The 12500-nt window shown below is 50.3% G+C and overlaps 1 protein-coding gene across 1 annotated transcript in view; it reads left to right on the plus strand.

Annotated features, from left to right (window-relative positions):
* LOC106592988 (EH domain-binding protein 1) overlaps positions 1 to 12500 on the plus strand; it is a 217570-nt gene that overhangs the window by 194393 nt on the left and 10677 nt on the right. The window contains exons 14-15 of the mRNA XM_082972330.1: positions 7678 to 7860; positions 9109 to 9804. Of these exons, the coding sequence (XP_082828456.1) occupies positions 7678 to 7860; positions 9109 to 9804 (879 nt within the window). The remainder of the gene's footprint in view (positions 1 to 7677; positions 7861 to 9108; positions 9805 to 12500) is intronic.

Raw genomic sequence — 12500 nt, forward strand, 5'->3', positions numbered from 1 at the left:
AGCGTTACGGAGGGAGGGGAGCGTTTGAGAGGGAGCGTTAGAGAGCAAGAGAGAGCGGGAGAGAGCGAGAGGGAGTGTTAGAGAGCGGGAGGGATCGAGAGAGAGCGAGGGGGAGCGTTAGAAAGCGAGGGGGAGCGTTGGAGAGGGAGCGAGAGTGAGCGTTAGAGAGCGGGAGGGAGGGATCAAGAGAGAGCGGGAGGGAGGGGGCGTTAGAGAGCAGGGGAGAGAGCGAGCGGGAGGGAGCGGGAAAGAGAGCGCGTGAGAGAGCGAGAGGGAGAGGGAGCATGATAGAGGGAGAGGGAGCGTGGGAGAGGGAGCGAGAGGGAGCATTAGAGAGCGGGTGTGATCGAGAGAGAGCGGGTGGGATTGAGAGAGAGCGGGAGGGAGCGTTAGAGAGCAGAGGAGAGAGAGCGGGAGTGAGAGCAAGCGGGAGTGAGAGAGAGTGAGAGAGAGCGGGCGAGAGGGAGCGGGAGAGAGCGTGAGGGAGCAAGAGGGAGCGTTAGAGAGCGAGAGGGAGCGTTAGAGAGCGAGAGGGAGCGTTAGAGAGGGAGAGGGAGCGTTAGAGAGGGAGCGAGAGTGAGCGTTAGAGAGGGAGAGGGAGAGTTAGAGAGCGAGGGGGAGCGTTTAGAGAGCGAGGGGGAGCGTTAGAGAGGGAGCGTTGGAGAGGGAGCGTTAGAGAGGGAGGGGGAACGTTAGAGAGGGAGGGGGAGCGTTAGAGAGGGAGGGGGAGCGTTAGAGAGGGAGAGTGAGCGTTAGAGAGCGGGCGGGATCGAGAGAATGCGGGAGGGAGCGTTAGAGAGCAGGGGAGAGAGCGGGAGGGAGCGTTAGAGAGCGAGAGGGAGCGTTAGTGAGAGGGAGCGTTAGGGACCGAGGGGGAGTGTTAGAGAGCGAGGGGGAGCGGGGCGGGAGCGTTAGAGAGCGGGAGGGAGCGTTAGAGAGCGGGAAGGAGCGTTACGGAGGGAGGGGAGCGTTACGGAGGGAGGGGAGTGTTTGAGAGGGAGCGTGCGAGAGGGAGCGTTAGAGCGCAATAGAGAACGGGAGGAGAGCGACAGGGAGTGTTTTCGAGAGCCGGAGGGATCGAGAGACAGCGAGGGGGAGCGTTAGAAAGCGAGGGGGAAGGTTGGAGAGGGAGCGAGAGTGAGCGTTAGAGAGCGGGGAGGGAGGGATCGAGAGAGAGCGGGAGGGAGGGAGCGTTAGAGAGCAGGGGAGAGAGCGAGCGGGAGTGAGAGAGCGAGCGGGAGGGAGCAGGAAAGAGAGCGCGTGAGAGAGCGAGAGGGAGCGTGAGAGAGCGAGAGGGAGCGTGAGAGAGCGAGAGGGAGCGTGAGAGAGGGAGAGGGAGCGAGAGAGTGAGTGTTAGAGAGCGGGTGGGGATCGCGAGAGAGAGCGGGAGGGAGCGTTAGAGAGCAGGGGAGAGAGAGCGGGAGTGAGAGCAAGCGGGAGTGAGAGAGAGTGAGAGAGAGTGAGAGAGAGCGGGCGAGAGGGAGCGAGAGGGAGCGTTAGAGAGCGAGAGGCAGCGTTAGAGAGTGAGTGGGAGACCTTGGGGGATGTGGAGGCATTGAGACAAGGAAACTGTGGTTGTCAACAGGTTGGAATACACAGACGCTATCAAGCAGCCCAGATACAAGCTGTGATATACTGTGTGTGTGTGTGTGTGTGTGTGTGTGTGTGTGTGTGTGGTGTGTGTGTGAGTGTGTGTGTGTGTGTGTCGAAGCAAGGAAAGGGGATGATGGTGTTCTTCTTCATCTGTTTATTCACCTGTCATTGGTTCTGATAATGATTACTAGTCCCCCCCCCCTCTGTTTCTCTTCTCTTTCTCCTTCTCTCCCCCATCCCTCTTTCTCCATCCCACACTCTCTACCCTCCCTCTGTCTCCATCTCTGTCTCCCTCCCTCCCTCTCCATCTCTGTCTCCCTCCCTCCCTCTGTCTCCCTCCCTCCATCCCTCTCTTCCCTCCCTCCCTCTGTCTCTATCTCTCTCTCCCCTCCCCCTCCCTCTGTCTCCATCTCTCCCTCCCTCCCCCTCTTTCTCCATCTCCCCCTCCCTCCCCCTCTGTCTCCATCTCTCTCTCCCCTCCCTCCCCCTCTGTCTCCATCTCTCCCTCCCTCCCCTCTGTCTCCATCTCTCCCTCCCTCCCTCTCTGTCTCCATCTCTCCCTCCCTCCCCCTCTGTCTCCATCTCTCCCTCCCTCCCCCTCTGTCTCCATCTCTCCCTCCCTCCCCCTCTGTCTCCATCTCTCTCTCCCCTCCCTCCCCCTCTGTCTCCATCTCTCCCTCCCCCCTCTGTCTCCATCTCTCCCTCCCCCTCTGTCTCCATCTCTCCCTCCCCCTCTGTCTCCATCTCTCCCTCCCCCTCTGTCTCCATCTCTCCCTCCCTCTCTGTCTCCATCTCTCCCTCCCCCTCTGTCTCCATCTCCCCCTCCCTCCCCCTCTGTCTCCATCTCTCCCTCCCTCCCCCTCTGTCTCCATCTCTCCCTCCCTCCCCCTCTGTCTCCATCTCTCCTCCCTCCCTCTCTGTCTCCATCTCTCCCTCCCCCTCTGTCTCCATCTCTCCCTCCCTCCCCCTCTGTCTCCATCTCTCCCTCCCCCTCTGTCTCCATCTCTCCCTCCCTCCCCCTCTGTCTCCATCTCTCCCTCCCTCCCCCTCTGTCCTCCATCTCTCCCTCCCTCCCCCTCTGTCTCCATCTCTCCCTCCCTCCCCCTCTGTCTCCATCTCTCCCTCCCTCCCCCTCTAGTCTCCATCATCTCCCTCCCTCCCTCTCTGTCTCCATCTCTCCCTCCCCCTCTGTCTCCATCTCTCTCTCCCCTCCCTCCCTCTCTGTGTATCAGGTGACAGGGGGATTGGGGTTGATAATCAGGGTCTGTATTTTCTCATCAGTCTTAAATCAGACCAATTACACGCTAGCTGATGGAGAGCATGGTCAGGTTGATGTAGGGTGATAAGAAACACACACACACACACACACACACCCCCCTCTAGGATTAAGCGCTCTGTCTCAGGGTATCTGCCTCTCTTATCAGAGACAACCATCCCTGACATGACCTGTCTGCTGCCATGGCTGCAGTGTTATATACACACACACACACACAGATACACACACACACACACACACACACACACACACAGATACAGACAAACACAAACACACACACGTATACACGCATTTATTTAAGGTTATTTTCATGTGTAGTACCAGTCAAAAGTTTGGACACACCTACTCATTCAAGGGTTTTTCTTTATTTTACTATTTTATACATAATAGTGGCGACATCAAAACTATGAAATAACACATATGGAATCATGTAGTAACCAAAAATATATTTTATATTCTTCAAAGTAGCCACCCTTTACCTTGATGACAGCGTTGCACACTGTAAAGAGCCTCCCTTGGGCCTCTCTTGGGCTGAGGGATATTTTAGCCCCAGGCTAAGTGAGTGTTCACACTTGCACATTGTAAAGTGGGCTAGCCCCAACCTTAGCCCAGGGCTAGCTGGCCCTGCTCCGGATCAGGGTCAGAACCGATGTTTTGTGGTTAGCCCCAAGAACACGCTGCCAAAATAGCCAGTGTGAAACGGAGTCAAGAACAACGCTTTGAATGCTCACTGTCCAATCACAAAAGCAGCACTTAATTGACATATGATGTTGATGCCTGTAATGTGTTCTGCATGTTATTTTGATACGTCGATTCATACTATTTAAGCCTTCCATCTGAAGACAGGAAAACATGGGTTGCTATGCCTAACAAAAATGGTTGCTATGCAGGCTGGCTAACCTCTTCTCACTTAGCCAACTAAAGATACAAACTCTGCAGCTGGAACAGCAGTAAACTCTACAGCTGGAACAGCAGTAAACTCTACAGCTGGAACAGCAGCAAACTCTACAGCTGGAACAGCAGTAAACTCTACAGCTGGAACAGCAGCAAACTCTACAGCTGGAACAGCAGCAAACTCTACAGCTGGAACAGCAGCAAACTCTACAGCTGGAACAGCAGCAAACGCTACAGCTGGAACAGCAGCAAACTCTACAGCTGGAACAGCAGCAAACTCTACAGCTGGAACAGCAGCAAACTCTACAGATGGAACAGCAGCAAACTCTACAGATGGAACAGCAGCAAACTCTACAGCTGGAACAGCAGCAAACTCTACAGCTGGAACAGCAGCAAACTCTACAGCTGGAACAGCAGCAAACTCTACAGCTGGAACAGCAGCAAACTCTACAGCTGGAACAGCAGCAAACTCTACAGCTGGAACAGCAGCAAACGCTACAGCTGGAACAGCAGCAAACGCTACAGCTGGAACAGCAGCAAACTCTACAGATGGAACAGCAGCAAACTCTACAGCTGGAACAGCAGCAAACTCTACAGATGGAACAGCAGCAAACTCTACAGCTGGAACAGCAGCAAACTCTACAGCTGGAACAGCAGCAAACTCTACAGCTGGAACAGCAGCAAACTCTACAGCTGGAACAGCAGCAAACTCTACAGCTGGAACAGCAGCAAACTCTACAGCTGGAACAGCAGCAAACTCTACAGCTGGAACAGCAGCAAACTCTACAGCTGGAACAGCAGCAAACGCTACAGCTGGAACAGCAGCAAACTCTACAGCTGGAACAGCAGCAAACTCTACAGCTGGAACAGCAGCAAACGCTACAGCTGGAACAGCAGCAAACTCTACAGCTGGAACAGCAGCAAACTCTACAGCTGGAACAGCAGCAAACTCTACAGATGGAACAGCAGCAAACTCTACAGATGGAACAGCAGCAAACTCTACAGCTGGAACAGCAGCAAACTCTACAGCTGGAACAGCAGCAAACTCTACAGCTGGAACAGCAGCAAACTCTACAGCTGGAACAGCAGCAAACTCTACAGCTGGAACAGCAGCAAACTCTACAGCTGGAACAGCAGCAAACGCTACAGCTGGAACAGCAGCAAACGCTACAGCTGGAACAGCAGCAAACTCTACAGATGGAACAGCAGCAAACTCTACAGATGGAACAGCAGCAAACTCTACAGATGGAACAGCAGCAAACTCTACAGATGGAACAGCAGCAAACTCTACAGCTGGAACAGCAGCAAACTCTACAGCTGGAACAGCAGCAAACTCTACAGCTGGAACAGCAGCAAACTCTACAGCTGGAACAGCAGCAAACTCTACAGCTGGAACAGCAGCAAACTCTACAGCTGGAACAGCAGCAAACTCTACAGCTGGAACAGCAGCAAACTCTACAGATGGAACAGCAGCAAACGCTACAGCTGGAACAGCAGCAAACTCTACAGCTGGAACAGCAGCAAACTCTACAGCTGGAACAGCAGCAAACTCTACAGCTGGAACAGCAGCAAACGCTACAGATGGAACAGCAGCAAACTCTACAGCTGGAACAGCAGCAAACGCTACAGCTGGAACAGCAGCAAACGCTACAGCTGGAACAGCAGCAAACTCTACAGATGGAACAGCAGCAAACTCTACAGATGGAACAGCAGCAAACTCTACAGATGGAACAGCAGCAAACGCTACAGCTGGAACAGCAGCAAACGCTACAGCTGGAACAGCAGCAAACTCTACAGATGGAACAGCAGCAAACTCTACAGATGGAACAGCAGCAAACTCTACAGATGGAACAGCAGCAAACGCTACAGATGGAACAGCAGCAAACTCTACAGATGGAACAGCAGCAAACTCTACAGCTGGAACAGCAGCAAACGCTACAGCTGGAACAGCAGCAAACTCTACAGATGGAACAGCAGCAAACTCTACAGATGGAACAGCAGCAAACTCTACAGCTGGAACAGCAGCAAACTCTACAGCTGGAACAGCAGCAAACTCTACAGCTGGAACAGCAGCAAACTCTACAGCTGGAACAGCAGCAAACTCTACAGATGGAACAGCAGCAAACGCTACAGCTGGAACAGCAGCAAACTCTACAGCTGGAACAGCAGCAAACTCTACAGCTGGAACAGCAGCAAACGCTACAGCTGGAACAGCAGCAAACTCTACAGCTGGAACAGCAGCAAACTCTACAGCTGGAACAGCAGCAAACTCTACAGATGGAACAGCAGCAAACTCTACAGCTGGAACAGCAGCAAACTCTACAGCTGGAACAGCAGCAAACTCTACAGCTGGAACAGCAGCAAACTCTACAGCTGGAACAGCAGCAAACTCTACAGCTGGAACAGCAGCAAACTCTACAGCTGGAACAGCAGCAAACTCTACAGCTGGAACAGCAGCAAACGCTACAGCTGGAACAGCAGCAAACGCTACAGCTGGAACAGCAGCAAACTCTACAGATGGAACAGCAGCAAACTCTACAGATGGAACAGCAGCAAACTCTACAGATGGAACAGCAGCAAACTCTACAGATGGAACAGCAGCAAACTCTACAGCTGGAACAGCAGCAAACTCTACAGCTGGAACAGCAGCAAACTCTACAGCTGGAACAGCAGCAAACTCTACAGCTGGAACAGCAGCAAACTCTACAGCTGGAACAGCAGCAAACTCTACAGCTGGAACAGCAGCAAACTCTACAGCTGGAACAGCAGCAAACTCTACAGATGGAACAGCAGCAAACGCTACAGCTGGAACAGCAGCAAACTCTACAGCTGGAACAGCAGCAAACTCTACAGCTGGAACAGCAGCAAACTCTACAGCTGGAACAGCAGCAAACGCTACAGATGGAACAGCAGCAAACTCTACAGCTGGAACAGCAGCAAACGCTACAGCTGGAACAGCAGCAAACGCTACAGCTGGAACAGCAGCAAACTCTACAGATGGAACAGCAGCAAACTCTACAGATGGAACAGCAGCAAACTCTACAGATGGAACAGCAGCAAACGCTACAGCTGGAACAGCAGCAAACGCTACAGCTGGAACAGCAGCAAACTCTACATTTGTCTCCGTTTTCATAGATTTTCTATTTACATTTAATTACATAAATCCATGATGATAATAATAATAGCGTGATTTCGACCTGGATCAGAAAATTTGACGTCTCGTTTGTTCACAGCGTTCTCTGTTCAGCGGCCAGATTGAATTTCAGAAGTCAAACATTGTTGGTAAATGCAGACAGCGAGGTTTATACAGGCCAGAAGCAGGGGACATCGTGTTAATTTCCTGTCTTATTGTTTAACATCGGTCGCGTGTCAGAGATAGAATATTGGTCGCATGTTGTGTTTGTCCGTTAGCCCAGGGCTTTGGAATACAGGTGGGAATCCTTAGCCCAGAACTAAAGCTTAGCCCAGGGCCAGTCTAGCCTGGGGCTAAGAACGATGCAGTGTGAAAAGGTCTCTTGTTTTCTGTCTGTACCCTCATCTCCTCAACCCCCTCACTGGCTCACCCCCCACTGCTCCGCTCTCATCCTCCTCTACCCTCCATCCCCATTGGAAACACTCAGTTGTTATTTCTCTTCATCTCTCTCATTGCAGCCGTATGGTGATTGCAGCCGTTTGGCAAGTTTACTTTGATTTGGGATGTTTCTGTGTTTTCCCCCGTCGGACATTTTCTATACCTGCCAGATTTTACTGAAATGATGTGTTAACCTGGTTAGAAAAACTTGGAGGACATTTGTCAATGCTCCTTATAGTTATTAGGTTTGGTGTAGTAATTACCACGTGTTCCTGTGTTAGTCGTTTGGTAATGACTGGTTTGGTGTAGTGATGAAATGTCTTTTCCCTGTGTGTCTGTCCAGGCGTATGATGTTTTTGCCAGCCTGGGCATCAGTCGTCTGTTGGAGCCATCTGACATGGTTCTGCTGGCCATCCCTGACAAGCTGACCGTCATGACGTACCTCTACCAGATCAGAGCCCACTTCAGTGGAGAGGAACTCAACGTGGTGCAGATAGAAGCCAACAGCAGCCGCAGCACATACAAGGTGGGTCTGTTGATGTTCTGTATTAATACATACAAGGTGGGTCTGTTGATGTTCTGTATTAATACATACAAGGTGGGTCTGTTGATGTTCTGTATTAATACATGCAAGGTGGGTGTGTTGATGTTCTCTATTAATACATACAAGGTGGGTCTGTTGATGTTCTGTATTAATACATACAAGGTGGGTGTGTTGATGTTCTGTATTAATACATACAAGGTGGGTGTGTTGATGTTCTGTATTAATACATACAAGGTGGGTCTGTTGATGTTCTGTATTAATACATACAAGGTGGGTGTGTTGATGTTCTCTATTAATACATACATGGTGGGGCCACTTCACCTGTTAAACCTCGTATTCATCTCCAGCATCATTCTAAGTTATGTTGTCAAAGAGAAGAAATTAGAAAATGGCCCCCTGTGAGGTCATCAGGGTCTCTGAGAAAATGTCCCCCTGTGAGGTCATCAGGGTCTCTGAGAAAATGTCCCCCTGTGAGGTCATCAGGGTCTCTGAGAAAATGTCCCCCTATGAGGTCATCAGGGTCTCTGAGAAAATGTCCCCCTATGAGGTCATCAGGGTCTCTGAGAAAATGTCCCCCTATGAGGTCATCAGGGTCTCTGAGAAAATGTCCCCGTGTGAGGTCATTAGGGTCTCTTTGAAAATGGCCCCCTGTGAGGTCATCAGGGTCTCTGAGAAAATGTCCCCGTGTGAGGTCATTAGGGTCTCTTTGAAAATGGCCCCCTGTGAGGTCATCAGGGTCTCTGAGAAAATGTCCCCCTGTGAGGTCATCAGGGTCTCTGAGAAAATGTCCCCCTGTGAGGTCATCAGGGTCTCTGAGAAAATGTCCCCCTATGAGGTCATCAGCGTCTCTGAGAAAATGTCCCCCTATGAGGTCATCAGGGTCTCTGAGAAAATGTCCCCCTATGAGGTCATCAGGGTCTCTGAGAAAATGTCCCCCTATGAGGTCATCAGGGTCTCTGAGAAAATGTCCCCGGAGTGTGAGGTCATCAGGGTCTCTTTGAAAATGGCCGCCTGTGAGGTCATCAGGGTCTCTGAGAAAATGTCCCCCTATGAGGTCATCAGGATGTGTTTATTTATTTAGATTCAGTGACTTTCTAAACCTACAACTAGTTTCCAGCCAGGGGAGGATGTTTGACTCTGTGTCCCAGTGAAACTCATATTAGTTGGGGGGGTGTGTGAGAAAGAGTTATACAACTAAAATAAAATATTATTACTTTTCTTGTCATTAAGGTGGGAGACTTCGAGACAGACACCAACGCCTCCATCGGCCAGGACAAGTTCTATGCCGAGCTAAACGTCAGTGACGCTAATGCCCAGACCACTGGATCCAGTGGGGACGTTAGCATCGGAGCTAACGGCGCTAGCGCCACCAATGGAGCCGTGGGTAAAGAGGAGGAGGAGATGGAGGTGGTGAGCGTGAGGAAGAGTGAGACTGTATCTTTCTCCCTCCCTGACTTTGGGGTGTCCCCCTCCTCTCCCACCTCGCCCCCCCTCCCCTTGCCCCGCGCGGCTCTACTCCCCACCGCCACAGAGTCCTCCCAGCCCAGAGCCGCGCCTCGCTCCCTTGCCCCCACACCTCTAGGAGACGATGGACGTCAACTACAACTACCCCTGAAGGCAGTCACCCTGGACCTGAGCCAGCTCCCTCTGAGGACGGAGAGAGGGATAGAGAGGGAGACGAGGGAGCAGGAAGGGATGAGGGGTGGAGCCCCAGACAACGGGGCCCTAGATTCAGGGTTCCCTACACCGCAAGGGGCCTCTGGGCCCCCAGGGGCCTCGTCTCCCTCCTCCCACAAGCTGGGCTTCTCCTACAACTGTGATGCTGACCTCATCAAGAAGAAGAGGGCCAGCCTCCGTCACTCTGAGACCGCCTCCGACGGCAGCAGCCCCACCCCTAACAACCACGCTGACACGCCCACTAAACAGGTACATGTCTGGACGTACCTACTGATTTGATTGATTGATTGATAGATTGATTGATTGATAGATTGAGGAATTTAATTTCAGGTTCATACATCATTTGGTCTTAATGAGAACTTTAAGGACACCAGCTGTCGACACTCTGCCTCTTAACAGGTCAACACACTAACCACGTTTCTTTCTTCACCTCGACGTGATGTTTATTTCATCCCTGCCACAACTAATTCAACTACTCATCTTCTCGTCAAGCCCTTGATCAGTGTAGTCAGGTTCTCTTGTCCAAAGCTACAACCTGATTAATGTAACATTGTAGCTTCGTGCTGAAGAGGCAGAGTTGAGAAACACTGGTCCAGTCAAACAGCATGGTGCTTCTGATGGATTTCTGCTACGGAGAAAACGGCTGCTTCCTTCCCATTTTAGATGTTGTCACCGTGGGCCCGAGCACCCATCAGGTGGAGACACGCTAACATTACCCAAACATCCCACAAGCTCTTTTGACATTTCATTATATTTTTCATTATATTTCTCATCCCGCTGCGTGATGGCAGGTTGTGCTCAGGCTACGTGGATACGCTTCACAGGACACACCTCAGTTGTCGCAGTCACACACACACGCCTGTCTGCCTGCCTTAACCCCTCGATCATAACGCCGTTTAACACCTTGAAAGGTCGGGGTGGAGGTCACTGCAGTCATAACGCTACGTCTACGTCACCGCTGTGTATTAAATGATTAGCATCGCTTTAATGGCTTTATGGTTCGACTTAGAAAAGTCCTGATTTCCATGTCCGTTATTTCCAGCATGACCAGATAGTAGCAGGTTGAACCTTGTTCAGCTCTGCAGAGTGGCCACTAGCTGGAATAGCCTCATAGTCATCAATCCTAACCTTAACCACACTGCTAACCCTAATTCCTAACCTTAACCACACTGTTAACCCTAATGCCTAATCCTAACCTTAACCACACTGCTAACCCTAATTCCTAACCTTAACCACACTGCTAACCCTAATGCCTAATCCTAACCTTAACCACACTGCTAACCCTAATTCCTAACCTTAACAACACTGCTAACCCTAATGTCTAACCCTAACCTTAACCACACTGCTAACCCTAATGTCTAACACTAACCACACTGCTAACCCTAATGTCTAACCTTAACCACACTGCTAACCCTAATGTCTAACCTTAACCACACTGCTAACCCTAATGTCTAACCCTAACCTTAACCACACTGCTAACCCTAATGTCTAACCTTAACCACACTGCTAACCCTAATGCCTAACCTTAACCACACTGCTAACCCTAATGCCTAACCTTAACCACACTGCTAACCCTAATGCCTAACATTAACCTTAACCACACTGCTAACCCTAATGCCCCTAACCTTAACCACACTGCTAACCCTAATGCCTAACCTTAACCTTAACCTTAACCACACTGCTAACCCTAATGTCAAACCCTAACTTTAACCACACTGCGAACCCTAATGTCTAACCCTAACCCTAACCCTAACCCTAATGTCTAACCCTAACCCTAACCCTAATGTCTAACCTTAACCACACTGCTAACCCTAATGTCTAACCCTAACCACACTGCTAACCCTAATGTCTAACCTTAACCACACTGCTAACCCTAATGTCTAACCTTAACCACACTGCTAACCCTAATGTCTAACCCTAACCACACTGCTAACCCTAATGTCTAACCCTAACCTTAACCACACTGTTAGCCCTAATGTCTAACCATAACCACACTGCTAACCCTAATGCCTAACCTTAACCACACTGCTAACCCTAATGTCTAACCTTAACCACACTGCTAACGCTAATGCCTAACATTAACCTTAACCACACTGCTAACCCTAATGCCTAACATTAATCTCACTGCTAACCCTAATGCCTAACACTAACCTTAACCTCACTGCTAACCCTAATGCCTAACACTAACCTTAACCACACTGCTAACCCTAATGTCTAACCCTAACCTTAACCACACTGCTAACCCTAATGCCTAACACTAACCTTAACCACACTGTTAACCCTAATGCCTAACCTTAACCTTAACCACACTGCTAACCCTAATGCCTAACCTTAACCTTAACCACAATGCTAACCCTAATGTCAAACCCTAACCTTAACCACACTGCTAACCCTAATGTCTAACCCTAACCACACTGCTAACCCTAATGTCTAACCTTAACCACACTGCTAACCCTAATGTCTAACCCTAACCTTAACCACACTGCTAACCCTAATGTCTAACCCTAACCTTAACCACACTGCTAACCCTAATGTCTAACCTTAACCACACTGCTAACCCTAATGTCTAACCTTAACCAAACTGCTAACCCTAATGCCTAACCTTTACCACACTGCTAACCCTAATGCCTAACCCTAACCTTAACCACACTGCTAACCCTAATGTCTAACCCTAACCTTAACCACACTGCTAACCCTAATGCCTAACCCTAACCTTAACCACACTGCTAACCCTAATGCCTAACCCTAACCTTAACCACACTGCTAACCCTAATGTCTAACCCTAACCTTAACCACACTGCTAACCCTAATGTCTAACCTTAACCACACTGCTAACCCTAATGTCTAACCTTAACCAAACTGCTAACCCTAATGCCTAACCTTTACCACACTGCTAACCCTAATGCCTAACCCTAACCTTAACCACACTGCTAACCCTAATGTCT

The sequence above is a fragment of the Salmo salar genome, unplaced genomic scaffold, assembly GCF_965601325.2.
Source record: "Salmo salar unplaced genomic scaffold, fSalSal1 ptg000648l, whole genome shotgun sequence".
NCBI classification, from domain to species: domain Eukaryota; kingdom Metazoa; phylum Chordata; class Actinopteri; order Salmoniformes; family Salmonidae; genus Salmo; species Salmo salar.